Source organism: Equus caballus, chromosome 6, assembly GCF_041296265.1.
Source record: "Equus caballus isolate H_3958 breed thoroughbred chromosome 6, TB-T2T, whole genome shotgun sequence".
Classification (NCBI taxonomy): domain Eukaryota; kingdom Metazoa; phylum Chordata; class Mammalia; order Perissodactyla; family Equidae; genus Equus; species Equus caballus.
Genome location: NC_091689.1, coordinates 94,163,860 through 94,190,997, shown reverse-complemented (window position 1 = coordinate 94,190,997; position 27,138 = coordinate 94,163,860). Strand labels below are relative to the sequence as shown.

The 27,138-nt window shown below is 37.0% G+C and overlaps 1 protein-coding gene across 12 annotated transcripts in view; it reads right to left on the bottom strand.

Annotated features, from left to right (window-relative positions):
- MSRB3 (methionine sulfoxide reductase B3) overlaps positions 1–27,138 on the bottom strand; it is a 157,677-nt gene that overhangs the window by 51,623 nt on the left and 78,916 nt on the right. For all 12 annotated transcript variants that reach the window (XM_070270327.1, XM_070270329.1, XM_070270328.1 and 9 more), the window contains one exon: positions 26,293–26,321. In XM_070270327.1, coding sequence (XP_070126428.1) covers positions 26,293–26,321 — 29 coding nt within the window. The remainder of the gene's footprint in view (positions 1–26,292; positions 26,322–27,138) is intronic.

The window sequence follows — 27,138 nt, the reverse complement described above, 5'->3', positions numbered from 1 at the left end:
AAGAAGAAAGAACCAAAGTCAACAATCTAAGCTTCCGTTTTTAGGAATTAAGATTAGAATAGAGAAGGAAGGGCAAATTAAACGTAGTATAAGCAGAAAAGAAATAATAAAAATTAGAGCAGGAATCAAGGATATTGAAGATAGGAAATAAATAGAGAACATCAATAAAACCAAAAGCTGGTTCTTTGAAAAGATCAATACAATTTATAAACTTCTAGCCAGGTTAACTAAGAAAAACAGAGAGAATAACCAATTACTAATATTGGAAATGAAAGAGAGGCGATCACTACTGATCCTGTGGATATTAATAAGACAACAGGGAATATAATGAACAACTCTACGCCCACAAATTTGATAACCTAGATGAAACAGACCAATTACTTGAAAGACACAGTCTACCAAAACTCACACAGTAGAAATAGATAATCTGAATAGGCCTGTATCTACTAAAGAAAGTGAATCAATAATTAATAACCTTCCAAAACAGAAAGTACTAGGCCCACATGGGTTCACTGGTGAATTCTGCCAAAAATGTAAGGAAAAAATGATACCTATGCTCTAGAATCTCTTTCAGAACTACCATTGGTTTTGTATATTGATCTTGTACTCTGCAACCTTGATGAACTTGTTTATTAGTTCTAATAGATTTTTATTGGATTCCTTAGGATACTTTTACTTACTCCTTTCCAATCTAGATGCCCTCCCTCCCTCTCTTCTTTCTTTCTTTTCTCCTTCCTTCCTTCTCTCCTTCCTTCCTTCCTTTCCTCTTTTGTTTCTCTTTCTCTCTCTTTCTTTCTTTCACCTAATTGCCCTAGCCAGAACCTCCAGTACAATGCTGAATGCAGGAGGTGAGAGTGAATATCCTTGTCTTGGGAAAAAGCATTCAATCTTTTCACTATTAAATATGTTGTTAGCTTTGGGAGTTTCACAGGTGCCCTGTATCAGGTTGAGGAAGGTTCCTTCTATTCCTACTTTGTTGCATATATTCATTATGAAAGATTGTTGGCTTTTTGTCAAATGCCTTTTCTGTGTCTATTGGGACAACTATGTGGCTTTTGTCCTTTATTCTACTGATGTAGCATAATAACTGCTTTTCTTTCTTTCTTTCTTTCTTTCTTTTTTTTTTTTTTTTTTTTGCTGAGGAAGATTCACCCTAAGCTGACATCTGTTACCAATCTTCCTCTTCTTGATTGAGGAAGATGGTCCCTGAGCTAACATCTGTGCCAATTTTCCTCAGCATGGCCACCGATAAAGGGTGTACGTCCACACCTGGAACCGAACCTGGGCCACCAAAGAGGAGCACGCCAAACTTAACCACTAGGCCACATGGGGTCAGCCCCCATATTAACTGCTTCTCAAATGTTAGACCAACCTTGCATTCCTGGGATAAATCCCATTTGGTTGTGTTTTATATATTGCTGTATTTGGTTTGCCAGGATTTTACTGAGCATTTTGTATATGTATATATAAGAGACATTGGCCAGTGGTTTTCTTTTATTGTGACATTTGACTGGTTTTGCTATCAGGGTAACACTGGCTTTACAGAACGAGCTGGCAAGTGTCCCCTCCTCTTCTATTTTTTGAAAGAGTTTGTGAAAAATTGATATTACTTCTTCTTTAAATGTTTCCTGAACTTCACCAGTGAAGCCATCTTGCCCTGGGCTTGTCTCTGAGGTCAGTTTTTTGATTACTAACTTAATCTCTTTACTTGTTTATTCAGATTTGCTATTTCTTCTTGAGTCAGTTTCCATAGCTCATGTCTTCTAGGAATTTGTCCATTTCATCTAAACTACCTAATTTTTTGGCATTCACTTGAATATTTTAAATGAATATGTTATTTACTTTTTATTATATAAGTAATATGTAAATAAATTCTTAATTTTTAAAATTCAAGCATATAGAGGTATTTAACACATAAATATACATACTCAAACATATATAAGCATTCAATTGATATGTATGCAAACATACATGTTTTACATAAATGGTATAATATTCCACATATGCTTCTGTAAATAAAAGGCCTTTCCACAAGTTTACATAATCTTACTTAATCAGAGTATGGAATAATTTATTTTATTCATTAATGAATACTTTGTATTAAAACATATTTTAAAACCACAAAAAGATATTATAGATAAATATTTAGAGCCATACAAAATGTTCATGATATCTTTCTCTTCACTGGAAAAAAATAGGTTATAAAGCAGTATAATCATGATAAACACTTTTTATTTTAAAAAGTAAAGGAAGACACTGGAAGTATGCACATCTGTTCACATGTCAACAATAAGAATGAGTAATAGGATTACTGGAGATTCTTACTTTCTTCGTGATTTTCATATTTTATAATATCTGTATGTATATGTAAATATGTTTGTGTGTATGCATTTCCTTTATAAGCAAGTAAATGTATACACATGTACAAAACAAGAACGGCAAACAGAAACCATAAAATAAGGTGGTACGTACTTTCAAGAGTGTCTCCCTTACAAAAAGCGGAAAGTTTAGATTATTCAATTTAAAAATAAAGATTTTCATATTAGGTAAAAAATAAAAAGCAAAACTCAGTTACATTATCTTTATAAGAAGCACACAAATTAAAATGACAAAAGAAGGTTAAATATAAAGAAATAGCAAAGATATACAAGGTAATACAACACAAGGGAAGCAGAGATGATACTGTCACTATCAGACCAAAACAACTCAATTCCAAAAACATAAACAGTGATAAAAAGGGATAGTTTTAATAAAAAAGTAATAATGTAACACAAACTTTTATGCACCATAAAGCAGTAAACTATAAAAACCAAAAACTACTAGCAACACAAGGAAACTTGGTGAGCCTCAATTATCGTGGGAGTTAACGCATGCACACAAAAAAAGGGAAACAAGGGGCTGGCCCCGTGGCCGAGTGGTTAAGTTTGCGCGCTCCGCTTCAGGCAGCCCAGTGTTTCGTTGGTTCGAATCCCGGGCGCGGACATGGCACTGCTCATCAGACCACGCTGAGGCAGCGTCCCACATGCCACAACTAGAAGAACCCACAACGAAGAATATACAACTATGTACCGGGGGGCTTTGGGGAGAAAAAGGAAATAATAAAATCTTTAAAAAAAAAAAAAAAAAAAAGGTAAACAAAAAGTAGGGAAGAAGAAAATGTGATGAATAATATAATTGGTGAGCCCTTCTGAATAAAAGAGCTGTTTCAGTGCATTTACCAACTGCAATTAGTTGCAGGACACTGGGAGTTTGCAGTGGAAGGGGAACAGCTCCCTAGCGGGATCCAGGGGAGGCGGCACTCAAGATTTCAAATGTCAGACAAACTTAGGGGCCCTCAGCTGTTGGGCTGAAAATCAAGGGCCACATTCTGGGTTGAGAAGTGGGTCTGACTTGAGAGGGTCGCAGTTCTTGACAGGTGCCTGACAACAAGGACTGAGCAACAGGGCCCAAGGGAGAAGACATACACTGGGGTGCCAGGAAGGGTTTCTTTGGAATCAGACAGATGATCAGTTGTCTGAATTGAGACAAGGTCAGAAAGAGACTAGCCACAAATGCGACCCAAAGCTCAAGCATAAAAGGTGGGATTAGAGCTAATTAAATCCATTCACTCCTCATTCATTGATTCATTCTTTCATTCAAGCAAACAGTGCTTGAGTTCCTACTGCTAGTCAAGCACTATGCAGATACAGAGGTATAATAATGAATAAAAGAGACACCCACTGTTTCCACTCCGTGTAATTGACTTCCAACGCTAACCAGCAGTTTTCCACTCCAGATCCACATCAGAATCACCGGGGCAGCCTCCACAACAAGGCCAATGCCCAAGCCCCAGCTGCAGAGATTCTGAGTAACTGGTCTAGGATGGGCCCAGGCACCTATATTTTTAAAAAGTTCCTCAGGTAACTCATACGTGTGGCTAGGATTGAGAAAAATTGCTCTAGATGAAACCGGACCTGGTAACCAGAGCTAAGGTTGGGCTTCAGGTGAGCGTAAATAACTCCAGGTGCGGGTAACCGACTACTGTAGCTGGAACATCAGGCAGCTCTTTAGAGCTTCAACACTCAAGAAACTCTACTTTTGAAGTCGTTCAATTATCCTCTTCTCCCCTCCATTTGTAGATTCCTGGGATACTCTCCCATTTTCTTTTAGCACCTGGTTCAAATTTTCTCTCTCTAATCCAACTTTTCATGATCTTATATAACTTCCACAACGACACCAATAACTCTCCCAGCACCCTGGCTTCATGCTCCCTCAACCTCCACAACTCCAAAAACATTCGTTTCCCTTCCTCTGTTGTTACTGACCAGCTTGGGCAAACCTTGTACCTAATCATGTATAAAAACTGCTCGAAACTCCAGTAGGAGCTTAGAGCTGAGGGAATCCTTTTTTTTTCTTTTTTTAACTTACCATAAAATCGGGGAATGGGAAGTTGATTCCTGGCATCCCAAGCCAAAATTCTGAATAAACTTTTCATTGAAACTGTTACGTATTCCCAAGTACACTAGTGGTTCAACATGTTTGGTGAACTGCTCTTGAAATCTGGTTTTTCTATGATGCTGTTGCTTTTGTAAAATGCATTCTACATTCAAAACAACCAACCTACAAATGAACTCTTGACAAACAACCTATTGATCTCTTGGAGAATGTTCTGTATATCACCTTCTTGCCAGTGTTTGATATGACAGTACCACTTGTATAAATATCAATTATGAGCAAAGGACAGAGCCAGGGGACCCCCATGAGAAGATGTAAAGTCAGAAATAAAAGTCTACAGCTAGAAGCTTATATCCTGCACATTTCTATTTAACCAACAGCTGCTTCCAGCCTCTGAAGAGTAATACACCACCATCACTAATCACTTTTTCTCATTTTCTGGGGAAGGAGCCAATCCATCCTGACTTTCAACTAAACGATGTTTTGGCTGTCAGTCTTCATATTCATATTACTGAACAATAATATTCGATTATTATGGGACAACTACCCAACACTGATGTGCACCGACCACCTATTAGCTTGAGATGATCTGGTTCCTCCGTTTCCAGTTGGTTCTCTTTCTTCTCCTTTACTGCTTCCACATGTCTTTCATTGGTGACTTCCTCTCCTCCCCCCTACCGTTCTGTAGAGGTCAACATCTGCCCATCCTTGTTCAGACACGTGAAGGGAAAATCGTGTTCCTCCTCTTTTTCATAACGTATGCCAATGTTTCACCAAAGTAAACTAAGGAATAACCGGAACACACTAAACGCTTATGGTGGTAAAAACCGCTTTTTACAAAAATCTCTGTTCTTTGTCCAGAAGCAGAGATGGAGTGGGGAATGGAAGGTGTTTATATACATATATATATTAACCTCCCCTTTTCTCTGATTATAAATGCAACACATGTTCTTGTAAATTAAACTAGAATTCTACAGGAAAGTATAGGAAGATAACAAAATCACCTGTAATCTTACCACTCTGCAGTGACTGCCAGTAACATTTTGGTGAACTTACTTTTGGACATTTTTCTATGTAGAGAGAGTGTGGTAACCAGCCTGTATTATTGGACATTTAGGCTGTTTCCTTTTCTTTTGAGAGGGGGTACTATATTAAAAAAGGCTTCATGAACATTCTTTCACATTAATCCCTAAATATGTTCTTTGTAAAGCCCTCCAGGGAATCGTTAGATTAAGCAATTACCAAACTGCTCTTCATAAAGATGGCATCAGTTTACACTCCCACTAGGAATATTCGAGAGTGAACATCACCCCATACTCCTGAAGCTCTGATTTTTTGGTGGACATTTTTGTAGTTGGTGTCATGTGCATTTCTATGATTAATAGTGAGGTCAAACTTTTGCAAATGCTTATTGGCCTTTAATAATTCTCCTGTTCTCCTTTGTCCTTTTTTATTACTGTATTCCTCTGAATAAGATAAAGAAATGGTGTAGTGTACTGAAAACTTTGATTCCAACAGAAATAAGAGACACAGAGTGTTAGAAGAGAACAACGTTGAAGGAGCTATGCTTTGTTTTGTCTGATTCTGTTTTTAAAGACGGGATGATCTGAGCTCATCCTCAGGCTGTGGGAAGAAGTACGCAGAATCAACGAGCTTCAGAATTCATGAATTGAGAGTAAATCAGTGATGGGATAACATTCCACAGGAGCAGAGTTGATGGGATTACTGGAGAAAGAGCATCTCTTCTTTCAGGCAGTAGGAAAGGAGGTGGCGTGGGCAGAGACGTTTGTAGGTACAGGAGCGAAGAGCTTCATAGCCTTAAATTTCTCCACAAAATAGGAGGCAAGATTACTGGGGAGACAGAAAAGGGTGGTAGAAAAGGGGATTTGAGAAAAGTGATAAAGATGTAGAAGGACTGTGGAATAGTGCCAAGAGGTGATCTGAAATTGAAGACCATAAATCTCCAGCGGCAACTATCCCATAATTATACTCTTTCCTTTGGCGGAGCCATGCAGCCTGGGTGAAGGAGCTACAACTGAAAGCAGATGGCTGGGGATTTTCTGGGGAATTCAACATAAGGAAAACAAATCCAGAACCCAGACAGTACTAGCAAAAGTGATAAAACGATCACCATAGAGTCTAGGATGGATGCAGAAGAAAGTAAAACAATGAGGGGCATAATAGACTGGGAAGAAAAGGAAGGGGCCAGGACACAGAGACTGAAGAAACCTGGCTATTGGCTGGACTGTCCAGAGGGCCACTGAAATCACCCATGAAGATGGCAAGAATTAGGGTGGCAGACTCAAATCCTCCACAAATGAAGGGCATTGGCAGGGACTAGCGGATCACAGTGGACACATCACGATGAAAGGGAAGAGGTGGTTGAATAAGGTGGCAAACCTCCGAAGAGGAGGTCTCACATGAGAAAGGAAAACTGAGGCTCTGAAGGAGCCAATGAGGAGTTATCACTCACACTGCCTCTGGTGTGGAGAAAAATCGCCACTGCACCACAGGCCTTGGGAGAAAGACAAATCTCAAAGCAAGGAGATGAAGGAAACATTCTGTGAAGAGATTTGAGGATGAAAAAGAATGTATTTACAATGGGATGAGGGCTCCAAAGAACTAGCACAAACGGCTGCACACCCAGTAAGAAACAAGCACGACTAATAAACTATGGAGGCACACAGGGTGGCAGTGGAGCATCAGGGCATGGGTAAGCACAGTCAGATGGCGAGGCTCTGAAAGCACATTTTGCTGGAGACTCAACACACCATCTATCAGGTTTCCCACAACAGGAAAAACATCCAGAAGACATGGCCTCAGGGGCCGGCCCAGGGGTGCAGCGGGTAAGTTCGCACATTCCTCTTCAGTGTCCCAGGTTTGCAGGTTCAGATCCCGGGCACAGACCTACACACCATTCATCAAGCCACACTGTGGCCGTGTCCCATATACAAAACAGAGGAAGACTGGCTCAGATGTTAGTTCAGTGACAATCTTTCTCACTAAAAAAAGAAAAAGACATGGCTTCAGACAGGTCATTAACCACACTATTTACTAGGAGAAGAAATTAACCCTTAAGAGCACGTGAATTAGCACCAGGATAGAAGAAGAGAGTGCTGGATGATTGGTGCCAGGGCTCTCTTATTTTTTGCTCACAATATTCAAATCAAAAGGTTTGTCTTTTCTTTTACAAAAGTACCCATATAAAACGTTGCTCAATTCAATTGAATTATGCAGACGTATTCAGATAAATTAATCGACAATGTCTCAAAATTAATTTTATTTCAAAAGCCATTTGTGATAACACTGAAACATGGGGCCATCCTAGCATGGTGCCATCGGGTACTACAAAAGGACAAAAGGAAGCTGGTGGGAGAGAGTAGGGGCTGATCTCTGCTCCTGCTCCCCCACTCCCAGGCCAGCGGACTCTCCTGGACCAGAGAAGTCATTCAGCCACAGTGCTGTGCAGGGGCTTTTCCTAATTCACTGGCCCAAGGATGGCACTGTTTTCAAATGGACACAAAAGCATTGTGTAAAACAGCAGAGGCCCTTCCTAAGTATACAAATAATCCAGGGGAATGTGCTGTCAAAGCCTTAAAAAAATAATTTCTTAACTATGTGAACAATGTTTTCAGAATTTTTTTGACAAGAGTAAATCCTAATATTTTCCCAAAGAAATAAAAAATCCTATTGTCAGTCTAGTTCCCTAAGCCCAACTCACTAAAGTTAATGATTCCGTTTACAACTCAGTCACATTCAAAACGCTTTCATCATGTTTTAATAACACTGAGTCTGAAGAACAATTTGCTTAATACAATCTCAAAGTAAAGATCATTAAAAAAAAGACCGACACTTGCTACTAATAAATATTTTTACATTTCTGTAGAGAAAAAAAAATCTTAAAGTTAAACATCAAGCAATCAATTGGGAAAAATATTTAACGTTATCATTATCTTTTATCTGCAGCAGCGTCACTAATGTGTACCAAGCACTTTCCTAAGTGCTTTAATTATAGGTTATTTTCTTTACTTTAGTCCTCACAACATTGAAGGAGGTGTGACAAGTACTCCTGTTTCACAAATGAAGAAACCAGGCTCAGAGAGATTACAGTATTTGTCCCAAAACGTACAGTGCTTAAAAGATAGAGCCAGGACCCAAATGAAGGGCTGTCTGACTCCAGCCCTGCTCTCACTCCTAGCTTCATCCCCCCCAAAATGGTAATTATTAATAATAATAATAATTCACAAAAGAAGAATTATAAATGATCAATAATACATGTGGAAAATGTTCAATCTCTCTAGTCATTAAAAATGCAAATTAAAACAATGAGACCCTACTTTTCACCTATCAGATTGGTGAAGGAAATAAGAGGACAGTAATACTCAAGTTGGTCAGCACCTCCAGAAAAAAAATACTATATACAGCTGGTGAGAGTATAAATCGGCACAATTTTTCTAGAAGGCTATTTCACAGTAAAACTCAAAAATCTTAAAAACGTGCACTCTCTTCGCCCTTTATTTTCATTTGTTTGATTCTTATTTATTCATGTTGCCAAATTTTCCCCTTATTTTTCTTTGTTTATTGTCCTTCATTCTCAAACTATATTCTATGTCGTGTCAAATGAACTCCCTGAATGAGATGCTGACGTCGTGCTGTAATCCTGTCACCCATTAGCTCGACAATAGCCTTACATAAATAAACCCAAAAGTTGAAATAATGCGAGAAGACTGAGAAATATCAGAAAATACAGTCTATATTAAAGGTACGTCTATCTGGGGCCGGCCCGGTGGTGCAGCATTAAGTTCACGCGTTCCGCTTTGGCGGCCCGGGGTTGACCAGTTCGGATCCTGGGTCCGGACATGGCACCACTTCGCAAGCCAGGTCATGGTAGGTGTCCCACACACAAAGTAGAGGAAGATGGGCACAGATGTTAGCTCAAGGCCAGTCTTCCTCAGCAAAAAGAGGAGGATTGACAGCAGTTAGCTCAGGGCTAACCTTCCTCACAAAAAAAAAAAAGGTGCATCTATCTGCATAACAGATAATTCTATTCCTTCACTTACAAGAGAACTGACATGAAAGGTCTTTGCCACATTCATCTTTGTGAACCAGGAAAACAAAGTGAGATCCTTTCATCCTTGAATGGCTCTAACGTTGTTAATTTAGCTAAGTATACAAAAATGGATAATGACATTTAAAAAGTGGTGCAACTTCAGCTCCAATTTGATCAGATATAATAATACATCTTTAAAATTTATTTTTCATATATTTAATTAAAAAATACTCTTAAAGCAAAACTCAAGAATTATAAAGGCCAAATTTAAGATATAACATGAAAGAAAATGCCTATTTTAATACATTTAACCAAGTATCATATTTAATATGCTCTTTTTTTTTTTTTGGCTGAGGAAGATTCACCCTGAGGTAACATCTGTGCTAATCTTCCTCTATTTTGTATGTGGGTCACCACCACAGCACGGCCACCAATAAGTGGTGTAGGTCCATGCCTGGGAACCGAACCCAGGCCACAGAAGTGGAGCACTCCAAACTTAACCACTAGGCCAGGAGGGCGGCCCCTAATAAGCTCCTCTTTAATACTGGGTATTTCTTGCCTAGAATGGATGCTTATTAAGTACTGGTTGAAGTGCATACTTTTTACTGTATGATACCTAAAAATTCTTTTTCCTCCAAGAGGATATTCTTAGCAGATGAATTATAAACTAAATTCAAATCACACCTACAAAAAAGCATTTAAAAGAAAAATATAAAGTCCACCTTAATGGAAGCATATACAAAGATCTTAGAACCACGTAAGTTCTCTTCACCAACTTCCACAATGGAAGAATAATGCATAATGGCGTGTCTTCTGCCTTGAATCCCTTTTCATAGCAGGAGAAGTGTGAATAAATAATCTCAATACAAAGTAACCCGGACAGTTTGCTATCTAGAACCATTTCTGAAAGAACGTGTGCCACAGCAAAGAAACACTAGAGCAATGTGAAAACTAGATCCAAGAAAGACCAGGACATAAGAAGCAGTGATGAGTAAACAAACAAGTCAAATCAAATCGTTAAGTCTAAACAGTAGTTAAGACTGTGGCTGTAATGCTTAATAGAATTCTTAAGAAATGATTTTTAAGAAAGAGACATAACGAGAAGTATTATAAAAATTCCAGATTGGAGGCAGCCTACAGGCATAGTGGTCAGAGACAAATGAAGAGTACTCAGTTCTTATATTGGGAGAAGCGGAAGGACGTCATAGATTTTCACTAATTCCCAACATTAATGGGAAAACGCAAGGTCAAATGTTTCTTAAAATTGAATGGTAGACAGATAAACAGAAATAGGATGTTTAACTTATAACTAGAAGTTTGTTTTTAAGGGTGAAAATTTAAGCAATCAAACCAAAGGAAAAAAAGGAAAGAAATGGACCACAAGGACAACAAGCATAATAAAGAGAAAACAGATGGCAGGAACAATACCAAATATATTAGTTTTCAAACTAAATATAAGTAAGCAAATGTAAGTGATTAAAGATAAACTCCTTTGGCGTTATCTTGGTGAACATTTATTCAGTCATCACTCATGACCTAACTGTGCTTAGTGCTGGGGATAAATAGAACAGAGAAATCAAACAGTGCCTCTGTCCCTCAAGAGACCACAGTATAGGAAGTTAAATAAAGTGATCTTATTCCACTTTGTGGGGATTCAAGGTTAGAAACAATTAAAATAAGGTAACATATTCCTTTTCCTATATGGAATTATAAATTCATATATATGGCTTCCCAGAAAATTGTGCGATAAGATATTTGATTAGCTTCAGATTTCTGTCAGAAATCAATGCACGTTTTCATAAAAATAGGATGCCAGTGGGGATGGAAATCACGAGGCACTGAAGCTCTGTAGGGGTGACGGCGGAGGGAGTCCCTTAAGTAGACACGATCAGAAAGATTTATCCAATTTTTAAAGGGGTTTCATGCCAGTTCATATAATTTGCCGCATATTTTTGCTTTGGCCTCATCCTCCTCCTCCCACCAAACTCCCATCGCTAGGCTCGCAAAGGCACACTGGTGTGTTGGTTTAAGATGAATGGTATCTTTAGACAAAACAGACTTTCTTCCATTTGCCATTTTATGTAGTATTTACACATAACCTCAATGACAGAGAAAAATGAGGGATTAAAAAGACTTCCTCTAGGTAAATATGACAGAGACTGAATACACATCATTATCTCTGGATAAAAAAAACCAGAACAACTAGAATCAATGGGCAAAACTCCAACATTAATAGTTTACTTGCCACCTATTTATACACATAGAAAACATTTACAGTTAAACATCCTAAAATGGCCCATTTCCAGATGATCAAGATCTGCCTAGTCGTGAAGATAAATTTAAAAAGTACACACAAACTAACTGAAAACAATAATCTTAGTTCTTTTATGCTGAACCTAGTTAATACTAACACTTTAATGAATGTATTTAAGAATAGCACAAAAGCTATATTTCAGTTAAAATTTGTTTTTAATTTATGCTGTTTTGGCTAAAAAGTAGGCACAATTTGATAAAGTGAAACACAACTTCAAGTGGATTATGAATGATATATTTTTCCTGTAATATTTTACCAGTTATAAATTTTAGAGTAGAAACTTAAGATAGCGGTCATTAAAAACAGAACGTGAAAATATTTTAATCTTCTTCAGTCATTAATCACGTCATTTTTACCAGATTTCCCTGCTAAGTTATGTGAAACAGATTAAAACACTTTTTAAACCATAGCTTTCCTGTTTCTGATCATCCTATATCAAATCACCTTATTGACTCTTAGTGAGCAAAGCAGATAGATAAATATAGAAGCTTTCATCTTCTTGCTGCATAGACCCATGACGTGTTTAGCGACACATCATATAAATCAAAATTCATATAAATTGGAAAAATATCTTTTTGAAAAATCATGCCAAAAGAGAAAGATTAGGAAATCTAGCAGTAAGAAGAATAAAGCAGAAAAGTAAGTTCCTACCGATCATCTTACACAAGACACGGTGTCTTTCAGATCTCTAATGGACAAATTTGAGGTATTATGAAAGAACATAAAAGATTACTTTCTTATAAACCGGATACAAGATAAAGATGAGAATTAATCTAATTACCTTCGAACTGGGCCATTTCTAAAACACAATTTAAAAAATAATTGTGAAGACATGATCCACTGTGGATTTCTACAAAATAAATTAAACTGTTTTGAAAGCCATAAAAGATTATTTCCTTAAAAACTGACTACACGGGGCCGGGTCGGTGGCATAGTGGTTAAGCTCGGTGCACTCCGCTTTGGCAGCTTGGGGTTCACAGGTTCGGATCCTGGGCGTGGACCTAGAGCTGCCCATCAAGCTAGGCTGTGGCGGTGTCCCACACACAAAGCAGAGAAAGATGGCACAGACGTTAGCTCAGGGCCAGTCTCCCTGAAGCAAAAAGAGGAAGATTGGCAATGGCGTTAGCTCAGAGCCAACCTTTCTCACACACACACACACACAAAACTGGTTACAAAATAGAGATTAGAATTACCTGCACATAAGAATATAATTGGGCTGTCTTTAAACACCTCTCCAAAATCTATAGAGTCATATCTATCAAGTAATAAAGTTGGTTATTATTGAGCTGCCTATATTTAAATTTAAAATAATCCTACTAACAACGCATCTTTGTTCATTTACATAATTTCTCACTTTAGGAAAAAATATTCATCAATACCGTATTGTCACTCATACCTTCAAGAAGTTTACAAATACTACAGTATTGTGAACAGTAACCAGCTGTTGACTCAACAGTTAAACCAACTGGATAATTAAACTCACACTGGTATCTGTGATTATTTTCTCCTCAGGTATGTGTAGGCACACAAGCACAAGATAATCAGCAGCCTCCCCAGCCTTGTTAACTACAAAATAAACAGACAGGCAGCAGAGAGAGGCGACTGTCTGTCATGCTTATCACAATCATGTCAGAATACCCTAATGGTAGTATATTTTTATGCTGAGAGTTATTTTTGTGAGACACTAAATTATTCTAAAATAATTGACAAGTAGCTTGCTCAAGGCAATGTGTAAAGCTTTACCTGATTGCATAATCAACACGCATTTGTGGAAGTGAACATGGTCCCATCAAACTTCCACACTATGAAGTGATATTCATTTTGACACTGAAATTTCCCTTTTTATTCATTCATTCATTCATAAAAATTTATATTATTTTAACAAAACAACATAATGTGTAGTTCTGTGAAGTGGCTTCCATATCTGACATAACTATATTTGCCAGTTTATAAAATTCTTAGGTTACATAAAACGCACATTAGTTTTACACAGAAAATTTTGGGAAAAAAACTATATTTCATCACTAATGAATTTAACATGATTTTAAAACTGGATTATGGGGGAATTTTTTATCCTTTTATATATTAATGTACATACTGGAAACTACAGGCAATTTTAAGTTCTAGACATTCAGTATTCTTCTGCAATGTTGAAAAAATGAAATCATATAGCTAGGAAAATAAATACATTAATAGATTGTTTAGAGTTAAAAAACCAACAAGTTTTCCAATAAATAAATCAGGAAAGTCACATATCTAGACAATATTTTAAAGAATACTGCTTACTAAATAGCAGGTCATGATAAAAAAATAAACTGAATAAATTTCAATATAGTATAATTTAAAAGGCAAATATGTAGATAAAAATTAATATAAAACTAGCCACAAAATGCAATAAATGTGAATAGCTTCCTACAAAGATAACTCTAATGTATTATACTTGAATGAGTTTCAATGCCACGTTCACTCATACAGTAAAAGCATACTTCACTGACAACACCACAGGGGGAAAAACTGAATTAATTTTCACCGAATATTACACCACAGAAACAAACCTAAATTTAAATTTAAAATGTTAGAATAATAACCCAAACCCTATTTTTGATTGGCTGGGGAGCCTGAAGCTTATCATTTTGGTGGGAACACTACCGATGGGCTATAACACTTGAATCTTTGCATGCTCCTTCTGTGCTGGAATGCTCTGCCATAAAATATTGTCATTGTTGAAAACGTCACTGTTGAATTTTGTCGTCTTTACATCTCTCACATTCTACAAAACGGCCTTCCATCCACAGTGTGAATGATTTGGATGCAAGGTAATTTAGAAACACATTTTGAAGAAAAATATTTTTTTTATAAGTGGCAAATATTCTGTATTATTTTGCAAATGACGAAATACATTTCTTTGCAAAACTTAATATCATTCTATTTATCATTCATTCACATACCACTTTTTCAACAAACATTTCCACAGGCTATTGCGTGAAAATATAATGTTTAATAAATATGTCTTTAATACATATCAATTAAATTTGTTTAATTTCAACAAAAACCAAAAAAAAAAGCATAACTGGAGCAGAAGATTACTAATTTGCAACATTTGAATACTATATAGGCCACCTGGCCGCTTAAGTTCTTAATTAAGGAACAGTATTTGAATCTCCAAAACATATATATTGAAAATTCGCTAAAAGTCTAGGGATCATCAAGCAAAAATTTACTTTAAATTTTTCATCTTCGATTCATATCCAAGGAAATTAATGAAAAAGTCAAAAGAATCTCTTGTAAACTCTGCTTTCCTACAGCCTAATTCTATAATTTAAAAAAAAAAGGACCAAAAAATTATTGAGGCAAAAAACCGTAAAAAGTCATTGTTACTTTAAACTATTTCTAATAGAATATTTTCATATAATAATCAAATGATTGATAGCTTGCTCACTACACTTGTACTTGTTCCTTAAATAAACTATTTTCACAACAGAGCAAAACGTTGAAAATCTTAAGCCTGCAATCAAGCAATGTGTTCATGCAAAATTTTCTACACTTTGTAGTTGAATGTATCTTATTTCTGCCCAGAAATGAGCAAGCTATGTCAATTAATGTAAATGGACAAATAATCTGTGTACGGTCCCCAAGGAAAGCGATGATGACCACCAATTCATTCCACTTGACCGTTATCTACCAATATCAGGTAAGCACTTTCACTTCCTATTGAAACTACAGTGAACCTTATTAGTTGAATTATATTAATTTTGAACTAGATTAAAAAGAAGGCACTGGTCCAAAACAAAACAATTATCAATTCTCCAGAGCCAATTAATTCTTGATCTCTCATTTCTTTACAACAAATCCAGCATGAGCATTTTTTCAGCAGGTGATTTAACGCTGAGAGGTTAGTCTGCATTTAGAAATTAAAATTCTACATCACCTGCAAAATCCATTTCTCAACAGACTACGAATCAACTTTCTGGGGGAGAAAACTTCTACAACCATGTGTGGCCGTGTGAACAAGCAGGTCACACGTATGAGCAAAAATTGTCATGTGTATAAGTAAAAGAGTGTATGAGTAAAAATTCACAATTTTTTTTTAGCACATCGACTCATATTCCAGGTTTTATTTGTTGCATAATGGTTAAGACTGCGGGCTCTGGAATCAGGCTGCTTACGATCAAATCCCAGTTCTGTCACTTACTAGTTACATGACTTGGGGCAAAATGTGCAACCTTCCTGTGCCTTGGTCTACTCCTTTATAAAGTGGGAATAATAACGCATGGCTTGTACAGATTAAATGAGTTTGTAAATATAAAGCACACAGTACAGTGCCTGCTACATAGTGAGCATAAAGTCAACGTTAGCAATTGTTGCTATTATTATTATCTACAGAGTTAGGTCCAAATTCTTTAACCTGTGGTCTCTAATAGACTCCCAACGATACCATTACTCCCCAACAAAAATCTTCCAGCTCTGGCAAGTTGGTTTACTTACTATTCCGCAACTATATTTTGCACCCTTGCCTCTGTGCCTGACTTTACATAGCTCTCTATTGGAAATTATCTCCCTCTTTATATCTATCCAAATTCTACCCTTCAAGAGCCAAGTTCTACCTCCAAGAAGGAACCTCCCAAACCAGTAACTGTAGCCTAAAGGAGCTCCCCTTCTTCTACGTTCCACGAGGGCCCTGTTCCTGGAACCACTCGTACTGTTCTGCACCCACAGATACCTTCGTGTGTGTGTACCTCATCTCTTCAGTCTGATCCTGGACTCCAAGAGGGCAGGAACTGTGTCATACTCATATATCCTCCGCCATGTCTTAAATGGAACAAGTGCTCTACGTGCACAGTCAATCTGACCGACTGACCACACAGAGTCAAAGTGAAAATGTCTACATCCTGGTTCAACGCATGAACAACAGCATTCTGGGCCTGAGAGGGTCAGAAACAGAGACTGCTCAGTAAACACAACTGCACGAGTGGTAGCCAGCTTTGGGCCAAAATCTGCATCCCGACTTATACTACTCAGTAATAACTCCTGGTATTTACAAGTAACATAAATAAATCTCAAAAACATTATATGGGGCAAAAGATACCACACACACACGAGTACATACTGTGTGATTCTATTTTATGGGAAGTTCAAGAACAGACCAATCTAGTCAATCGTGATTGAAGTCAAAGAGTGGTCGCTTCAGGGGAGTGGGGATTGATTGAAGGAAAATATGAGGGAACATTCTAGGGTAATAGAATTATTCTATATCTTGACCTTGGTCTATATCTTAATTTTAGGACGCTTGAAGTGATATGTTAAACCATTAAAATTTTAACGTGTGCCTCAATAACTAAGAAACATTTAAATTGTAAATTTTAAGTTCTAAAGTTGCAACACACGGTCTTCTGCTACAAGAAGTTAGAAACAGAGTCTTGAGCAATGGACTTGTATGTTTTACCCGCCCAATGGCAAAGCTATCTTTTATATGGGTGGATGGGTGGATGGAGGGATGAAGTTGAAGCCAAGGAAAGTTAACTTACATAAGGGCTCACTGGCCAGGATCATCCCTATTTTGAGATAGATAATTACTTAAACTCATGAAGCTAAACATTCAATTGGTCTGCTTCCCTTTGTTCTTATTCTGTGCTCAACAGAGCAAGCTTCTGGTTAAGACCTGACTCCCCATGCAGGTCTGCCTTTAAGATGATAATATGCTGCAGTAAGGAAATTTCAGTCCCAAGATGAATGATCCCAAACAGATTGGGCAAATTGATAAAGTGGGTTCTTATGTGATTTTGTGAATCATATATTTTGACTCCTTACAGAGAAAGAAGACACTGATCATGTAGATGTAAGTATTCTGAGCCATGAGGAAATTATATTTCTCACTGTAAACAAATATACTGGCATCCTAGCTTCATCCATCAACCGTCTGGGTTTGTCAACATGAGTCCTTCCCTGAGAGATGCTGAAACATCTACGTTTCTGAGCCTGAAAGTTTAAGACCAGATACTAAAACACAGAAATTCACCAAGGCAATTAATGTTATCTGTGAGGCCTCTTGGGAAAGTGCCAGCAACCTTCTCAATGGTCTACTAACGGCCTCATTGTAATCATATATAAATCTGTACTACATTTTATATTTTCAAGGCATGTTTATAATTATATTATCATGTTTAATTTGAGAAAAAATAAATTTTATAATTTATAGTGTATAACATTTGCTAAATACAGTAATTATAGAAAAACAAAATGCTAATAATAGAAAAATTAAAATAAAAACAAAAATTGCTCATTAAAATATCTATCTCATGATCTAATAAAAAGAACAGTCTTTGCAACTTGGAGATCTGAAGTCCGATCCCAGATTGGCCACCTACTAGCTGTGTGACCTTAAGCAAGTCACTTAACCTTTCTGTATCTCAGTTCTTTCACTGGTAAAAATATCCCTGTGTCTCTTACTAAGATTTTTGTGAATCTCAAACTTGGTAGGATTTATCAAAGCACTTTTTAAATGGAAAAGCATTATACAAATATTTTCATCATCATATATCGATTAATATCACATCTGAAGTTAGGTTCACCAAGTCATGAGATTATAAGAAGGAATTGGATCCACTTGAACAATGTAATCACTGTAACTCTCTAAATACGTTTACTAAGTAACTGTTCTGAGAACACGTTCTGACGTGGCAGATGCTACGCTGGCTCCAATCCCCTCCCCTTCCTATCTCCCTTACCATATGACTCGGCAGTTCTTCCCACTAGAGGGAAGAGAGAATATTTACATCTGCAGCCTCAGTGCTAAGGACAGAGTCCTTCCCAACTTCTTTACTTTGAGCTTGGTCATGTGACTTGCTTGACCAATGGGATGCCAGCAGACCTGATGCAAACAGAGGCTTGAAATGAGCTTGCATACTTGGGCATGCCCTCTTCTCTTTCATCATCAATGACAAGACTTGTGGAGCGGACCTGGACCCAACCTGTAACCAGCCTATGTCGGCCAACTCCGAACCAACCCACAGACACGTGGGCACAATTAACTTAGTGTTGTTTTAAGTTGCTGCTTTTTAAGGTGTCCTGTTGCTCTGTATTATTGTGACAATTACTAACTTATAGGCTCGGTAACGACACAGAACATAGTATACTATATTTGTATGATCCTTAATTTAAAAGATCATCTTCAGGTTAGATAATGTAATCCCTAGACATTCATTTTGTCATTTATCCAGCATAGTCAATGAGTACCAACTATTTGCCAGGGAGTATTCTAGGCACTGGGCTAGTCAGGTATGTAACACCAGCTGTCATAATAAACAATGGCAAAATCTCAGAGGCTTATTACAATAACAGTTCATTTTCCTCTACATAAAGGCCAGTGAAGATGTTCTTGGATGAAAGCCTCTCCTGAGTGGATCTCTTCCAAGTATCACTCGAGATCCAAACTCCCTCCATATTGTGATGCCATCATGTTCAACATGTACCTCTGATGTAGCCTCAGAAGAGGAAGAGAGATGTGGGAAAGCATCTTGGATATGTAATCCCTTTCGCCCAGAAATGACACACACTCCACCAGGAGAATTAGTCATATGTCCCCACACAGGTGCAAAGGGGCTGGAAGTTGAAATCTCTGGCCAAGTAGCCACTTCCCAGCAACAACTCCACACTAGGAAAGGGGAGAATAAATCTTTGGTAGTTAGTTAAGCATTTCTGTCACAATTAGAGGACATTGTTGGTGAATAAGTCATGGTTCTTGTCTTCAAGAAATTCACAGAGTTGGAGAGAAAGAAGAGATCCATACAGATAATTATAGCAGATGAGAAATGCTATGATAAATGTAAGTACAAGACCCAAGGTTTGCACAGAGAAGGGATGAGTAACTGCTGGGAAGGTGTTAAGGAGGGCTATATTTAACTGAGGGGACAATGCATGAGCTGAGCCTTAAAGGATAAATAGAATCTTGCCAGACAGATGGGGCAGCAGGGGAAGATGCCGAGTGGAGAAAACAGAGGTTTACATCATGTAATGGCTCAGAGCTTCTTTCCTTACACGGCTAGGGGGTGGTGCTGAGGGCAAGAGCAAAGGTCTGGAAAGCACTGGTATTTGCAGGTGGTCAAACAACTTCTTGCCTCACATATGAAATTGGAATAATATAAGTTTCCCATTTAGAGCAGCCTTCATTTCCCTGAGCACTGCTTTGGAACAACGTTCTCTACAAGGAGACAAGTGCGACACATGACCCATGCAAGATGGCTAGAACCAGAAAATATGGAGCACGTGGTACTGACAACACAGGGGTGGAGATACCTAAGGAGGAGGATTCAGGTAAAAGACCATGGAATGATAGACCCTCTCTCCTCTCAAAGTCCTTGTCATATAAAATAGAGACCAAATAATAATATAAATCATGAATCAGGTTAATCTAATAAATATGCATCAAATCCTTTACATTGCAGAGAATATAGTTTTCAAATCACCCACAGAAGAGTCACAAAAATTAAATACATATCAGGCCAAAAGATAAAGCTTTAACAAGTACCGAATAATAGACAGATTGAAAAGTCGTAAGGCCACATGCTTTGACCATGAGGCAATGAAACTGAAAATTACTAACGAGAGTAGAAAGTAGAAAATTTGGAAACTTAAAAACACTTTCCTAAATAAGCATGTGTCCAAAAGAAAATCAAAGCTGCAACTATTTAAAATACAATATAAAAAAATCTCTGGGATTCAGCTAAAGCTTTAATGAAGGAAATTCATAGCTTTAAATTCTCTAATTCTAAATAGAAGGAAAGAAAATACAAAATTTAAGTATGTGACATAATAGTACACATGAAATCCAAGAAAACCAATGGGAAATTATTAGCAGTAAGGAAAGATTTCATTTAGATCTTGCTGATCCAACACCTCTGCACTCAGACACTAGGCCTTGCTGCCTCCTGGTCTTTAAATCGGTTTATAAAAGGAGACGAAGTGCTATGTCCCCTACCAGCTTCTACACACTCCAGTAAGATTGTTATAGAGAAGGCTGCCTGATTTTTTCAGGCCAACCTTGAACAGGATCCAGTAAGAGAACAAACAAAATAAATAAATAGAAATGAAGAAGAGAACAGTATTCGCAAAGATTTTTTGTTGTTCTAAGTTAATCTCTTTTAATGATAATCAAACGTGAAATGTCACTCCTTATTAAAAGCAATAAAGAAACTACACACTAATCATTAGCGTTGTTAGGCTGTTCTCTGAAACGTCAAAGTGGAAAACAAAGCAATATGGTTTGACCAAAGTAGAGAAAGCTGAATTTGTCCAAACCTAAAATAAATTAGCTTCTATTTAAATATCAAGAGTTCCTCAACTCACCATCTGGGTCTAAATTTAACCTTGTTAGCCTTTCTCAGCTAAATATGCAAAGAAAGCCATGTGAATTTGTATAATGGACCAACTAGCTGCAAGATTCCATGAGAGAAGGGATTGTATCCACACTGTTCACAGCTATGACCTCAGCATCTGGCATCTACTATGTCTAATAAATATATGTTTAATGAATGAATAGATGCATAGTCAATATTTTTCTTATGTCTATGAATGAGTGACGTCCAAAGGCAGATATCAATACTCTCATAGAGACTTATATTTTATTTCCTTGTTCCTTCTTGTTATGAGACCTTCAAAAACAAGAAATTTAAAATGACAAAATTGATTCGTAGCAGCTAAAAAGTATTGTCGACGTAGTCTCACATTTATAAGATCTGAAAATGTTTTCCTTATTAATACTTCTTGAGAAAGGCTTACTGTGTTAGGCAGATTGTCTCATTTGCTAATAAGCTTTCCAAACTCTGGTTCCACTATATTCAAATTCCTCATTTCCCTTCAACTTAGTGACCACCATTAACAGCCCACTCTATTTTTCACTGCCCTTATGTTTTTGCCTCAAGCTTTAACTGATTATATTCTTTGATTTCCTTACCCTGCTGTAGATTCCTTTTTAACTACAGATCTTAAAAGCGACACTAGCTGCTTTTTGTTCCTTCGGGGTTTTTTTTTTTTTTTTTCCTGCGGGATAATTATATTCTGTTGTGCCTTTTATTACCCTGTCTTTTAGGATCTCCTAACCTTGTACGCTCTTGGGCTTTATTTAATAGCGAGCTCCCTCCTCCACTCTCCCACTAAACCATGCTCATTAGGTTGCCTAATCCTCCATAATTTGCTTTCATGAAATCTTATACCTTTGAGTTGCTGTGTTCTATGAGCCCATTTCCTTAGTATTGCCCTTCCAAGCAGCCCAGAATCAATGAGCACTAAACATAAGCTTATTCACTTTCTCAGCCAACATGACTCTACAGAAAAAAAAAAAAAATCCTTGTTTTGAATATTTATGGACCATGAAACTATACCATTTAACTTGGTATTTCATTTTCTCACCCAAACATTGCCTGAGAAGGTTAGGAGCAAAGAATTAGACTCCAGCAGTCCTTAACGTATAGTTATTAATTTACAGGCTTCAGGTTCTTCTGGGTCAGAAAACCATTCTATTTTAACAGAGCAGAAATAACAATATCCTAATGTTACATTGCAACTGGTAAATTCCAACTATATCTTTGCCTTATACCCAAAATTCAGGAGAAGAGAAAAACATCTTTTTTTGGTTACTCTGCAAGAGCTCTGCTTTTCCCAGTGGGTCAGTTTGAAGAAGCGCACGTTCTTGAAATGTGACCACACAGCCAACTCCAGTCTTTTCAGCAGTTCGCCCTCTGCCTTCTCTTCCATTCTACTCGTCACTAGCATCTTTGCTCATGGGTATGGACAGAAAGGCCAAGAGAGCAGATATTTTGTTTTTCGTTTTTCACTTTCTAGGGACTTTGATTGAATTTTTTTAAAAAATCAACTTGGTAGTGAAGGGAAAGAGTTAATGAAGCTTCCAAACTAGCTTATTCAAGCAACGTTTACACTTCAACCCTGTGCATGTTCACTTGTGATCCTGCCCATCCAGATGACAGAAAGCAAAGCCAGTAAGTTCCTTATTTAATTGGTTTGCATCCACACATTGCCCTCCAGGGCTCTGTTTACACAGCCTATCATACAGTATGCTCCACAGTTCTCTGCCTCTTTCAAAAGCATGCTTCTCCTGAGATTTGATATATGGCTTTCATGTTTAATCACTACATTAAACTCAATGCTCTGCTTCCTCCAGCATCAACCAACTTCCCTTCTTGGGAGGCGGGGAGAAGAGCACAGCTTCTCGCTCCTTCTGAACATAAAAGGAAGTCTGTTTTACTCTATTAGTAAAATCACCAACTACGCACGATCGTAGGAAGCAACACGACTACATCAACTGGGAAACAGTATTAAAATAGAAACCTTCAAACTCCTTTAGGAGGGAGGTAGGCTGATGGCTCTCAGTTGGCAAAGCCGAAAGCATTAGGTGATTGAGTTATAAACCAACAGAGATAGAGATTAATCCGTGTATAACTCAGTACAGAGAGGGTACATCGAGACAGCAGCTAAAGTTTTAATCAAATTATCCTTGAGGATAGAACATTCCTGGGGTTCTCAGATGACAATGCATTCAGTACCTCTGCCTTCTGGTTGAAGGTTTTCCTAACCTTCACCACAAAGAGAACTTTGAACATCTCTTTACCTGAACGTGGACATGGTAACGCCACGATCCTTTTCAAACGAATCTGTATGTAACCCAAATTTCTGAAGTAGACAAAAACCTCAAAAAATTACCTGACCTCCTTCAATAAGTCAAGAAAATCTATAATTTTCAGGTTTTAAAAAAACACATGAAATGCCTGTATTTTACTTTATTTCAAGCAGAAAAAGTGAAACAAATATGGCAAATTATGAACAGTAAAATCTAGATAATGGATATGTGGGCATTCATTATACCATACTCTCTACTTCTACACATAGTTGGAATTTTCCTTATGAAAAATGTTTTTGAAACTTGAAAAACACACAAAGAAATTGTTTATGAATTTGCTTTCATAGAGAAAAGAACTGACACAAATTTGATAAGAAAAAATTTAAGTCACGTTCTAGGTGGATCATTTCGGTGTCTACATATTTGACAACTGACCCTTTTCACCATGTGCTGACAATGAAAACTCTCCTCCCCCCAGTCTCACGCCACAGCCTGAAACTCATTTACACAAACTGCAAATGTGCAGTAAGCTCTGTGTAAGTTGGGTTCTTCACTTGAAATATACGTACATATAAAATTTTACTTTGAAATCCTTTCCTTTCTAACTAGTCATTGATCACAGTATTTATTTTTTAAGAGTTTTTTTTCCTTAGTAAGACAGGCATCTTCCTTCATTTGAAACTCTTACTTTGTCAGGAACACAGTGACAGCCGTATACAACATTAAACAGAGCTAGTTTACTTTCTGTACTTGATGAACAATAGAAAACCTGAACCCATTAAAGTCATACATTTAATTGTTCCAATATGCTAAGTTATTTCAAAATTTGCATGATACAGAACGCCAAAGAGTATATTTCTAGCTTCCTTTGTCGTGATTCCCTCACTCAAGAGGAAGCTAAAAGAAGTTATAAGAAAAAATAATTACCTGTTTCTTAATATGAAACCATCTGAATTCTTTCCACAACATATTTAAGTTCAAAATTAAAAGACTAAATAAACTTTTAACCAGTACTCCCCATAAGAGTTTCGAGAGGACAGAACTCCCCAGTTTTCAAAGACAGGCAGATGGTGTCCATGACAGACATTAAAAAAAAATTAGGACTTGGAAAAAATAAGAAACATGGACAAAATCTTTGGTCACAAGAGTGAAAGATGTATGCCGGTACAGATGTTATAACTATTTTCATGATAAATACTAACCCACACTACAGGAATTTAGCAGCACACTTTAATTTGGATTTGAAAATTTAACATAAATTTTCTGACTTTGACAATAGCTGCCTAATATTTCAGTTCTATACACTACTTCCAGGTTTTACCTTCAAAATGAATCTAATAGACTTTTTCATTTTAAAAAGCTGTATTCCAGATCTGTCGCCTAAAACCAGTTTCTGATTTGATGTTTTGGCAAGTAAATCAGATCATAACAAAGTGGGCTCTTAATAAATATTTGGCGACTGACTGGCAAGGATAAAAAGACATGCAATTTTTGTGTAAAAATTCATTCTCCATCAATTTTATTCGTTTATTTTTATTATACTTATTAAAGATTTTAACTATTAAAAAAAGGCAAAGTATTAAAAAAGACTTTCACCCTATTCTGAGTCACCTCTTACTAATCAACAAAAAAGTCAAATGGTTGATGCAATGTCACCATGTCAAACGGTTGACACAATGTCACCATGCCTTCAGTCTCCACACAGTCAATACTGTTATCCAGGATGCTCATCTTATACTATCACTGTCACACCTGATTCAGAAGCCCAAGAACACACAGAATGGAAAGACTTCTAGAATCACAGTTCTCAAATTAGGCAACATTGTTAACTCAAATTTACGAACTTCATATTTAAAGAGTCTCACCAAGTTGGAGAAATTCATAAAGCTATACAATAAAAGAAAGGTGAAGCTTTTGCAGAAGAAAAGCATGTCGGCTCCTTAATACCACTGTAACAAAGAATGCATAGTCCTTAGTTCTTTCGTGAACATCATAAACAAAAACACTTTTTTTAAGTTAAAAATGTAATGGAGTTCAAAGCAGAGTAAGAATGTTACTTTTAAATTTAAAAGTGATACATTTTTCTGCAAATTATTTTCTCCTGGAATTGAAAATTAATGTTTATTGATCTATTAACAGTTCACCAAAGGGCATAATTCATTTGTACCAAACATGAAGCAAATTTTTGTGCTTTACTTGCAAACACCATCAGAAACTCTGAAGCATATAAATCTCAGCAAGTGACATAAAGACAGAGTCAAACTTAAGGATTACATGGCTACATTCATGCTTAATGAGAAGAAAACAGCTAATGAGGCCGATATGCCACGGTTTGTGAGAATGAGAATTTTGTCTTGATAGATACAAAATAATGGCTTAAGGTGACCTTGATCTTCCGTTACCCCCCCCAACAAAACACATTTTTAAAAAGACTAATAAGTCATACACAAATTTCTATTGGCTAACACTCTTTATACTTGGCTGGGTTAAACGTATCTATTACCCACGTTTGATGACAAGTCACTTGCAGAGAATCTTCACATCACTCAGGATACTTTGTCCACTGAGAGAGTGATATTCTATTTGAGCAATGAGTACACACAACCCCCACCTCTGCCTCTCAAATGAAGCTCTGCAGACATGGAGCATTTAATGCTTATTGCAGAACTATCAAGAATCCCAAAGTGAACGTCTCAAGTTATGAGTCCACGGAGCCAACAGCCCTGCTTTGAGGTGGGGTTCAGGTTCTGAAAAGAGGCTGCCTAGTCTGTTTAAAATCAAAATGGTTCTTGATCTGATGAATTACTCCTCAGAGAATAATGTAAATAAAATATACTCAGAATAACATTATTAATGTAAACATACCTGAACCGGAGTCAAATTTGGTTTCTGACCTGCAAAGGCAAAGAAATTTTTTACAATATAATAGCTGCTTGTTAAAGAACAACTGTTATTTTATGGAGGAAAAAAGAGGCAATACTTATAGATTTCAGTACATTGGTCAACAAGTAAAATAGCCTTTTAAAATGTAAATACATATTTACTTAAATCATTTCAAATGCATGCATTACCTAGGCATGCACATATCCATTGAGATAGCACAGTATGGGAAAGACATTAACGTGTTAGCTTGTTTTTGAGAGAAAGAGGATAAATTATGTAAAAAAAAAAAAAAAAGCACCCAATCTCTACAGATCAACTTGTTTCAGTAATATAATAAAGCAATAAAAAACCTCAAATTTAAAATTATCCTCTTTACTTATTATTAAAGATTTTCAATTATTCAACACCAAGTAATTTTTCACTGAGTTCTTCACAGAGTAAATGAACCTAGTAACCCCATACATTTAATAAGAAGGAGAAAAAAAATCTGAGCCCTTGTGGGAACATTATGTTTCAGATATAGGTTAATACTGGTTGTAAATTCAGAAGCCTTTGAAGCTCTCAGTTCGGCTGTGGGAAAACTTCTGTTGGGTAATTACTCTCAAGATGCTGCTGATGTGCTGTCAAGCAGAATTAACCCTGTGACTAGGCCGAGCTACACAAGCTACTATAAGACAGCATTGTCTATATCTAGCTCCCAAACCAATTAGTGGGCATGCTCCAGTCGGATTTATATCACACATTAACAATCAATAGTATATATGCTCACAGCTGCCACAGCAAGATACAAGAACCCACCAGCAGGAGTCCTGTTAAAGGATGTTACAT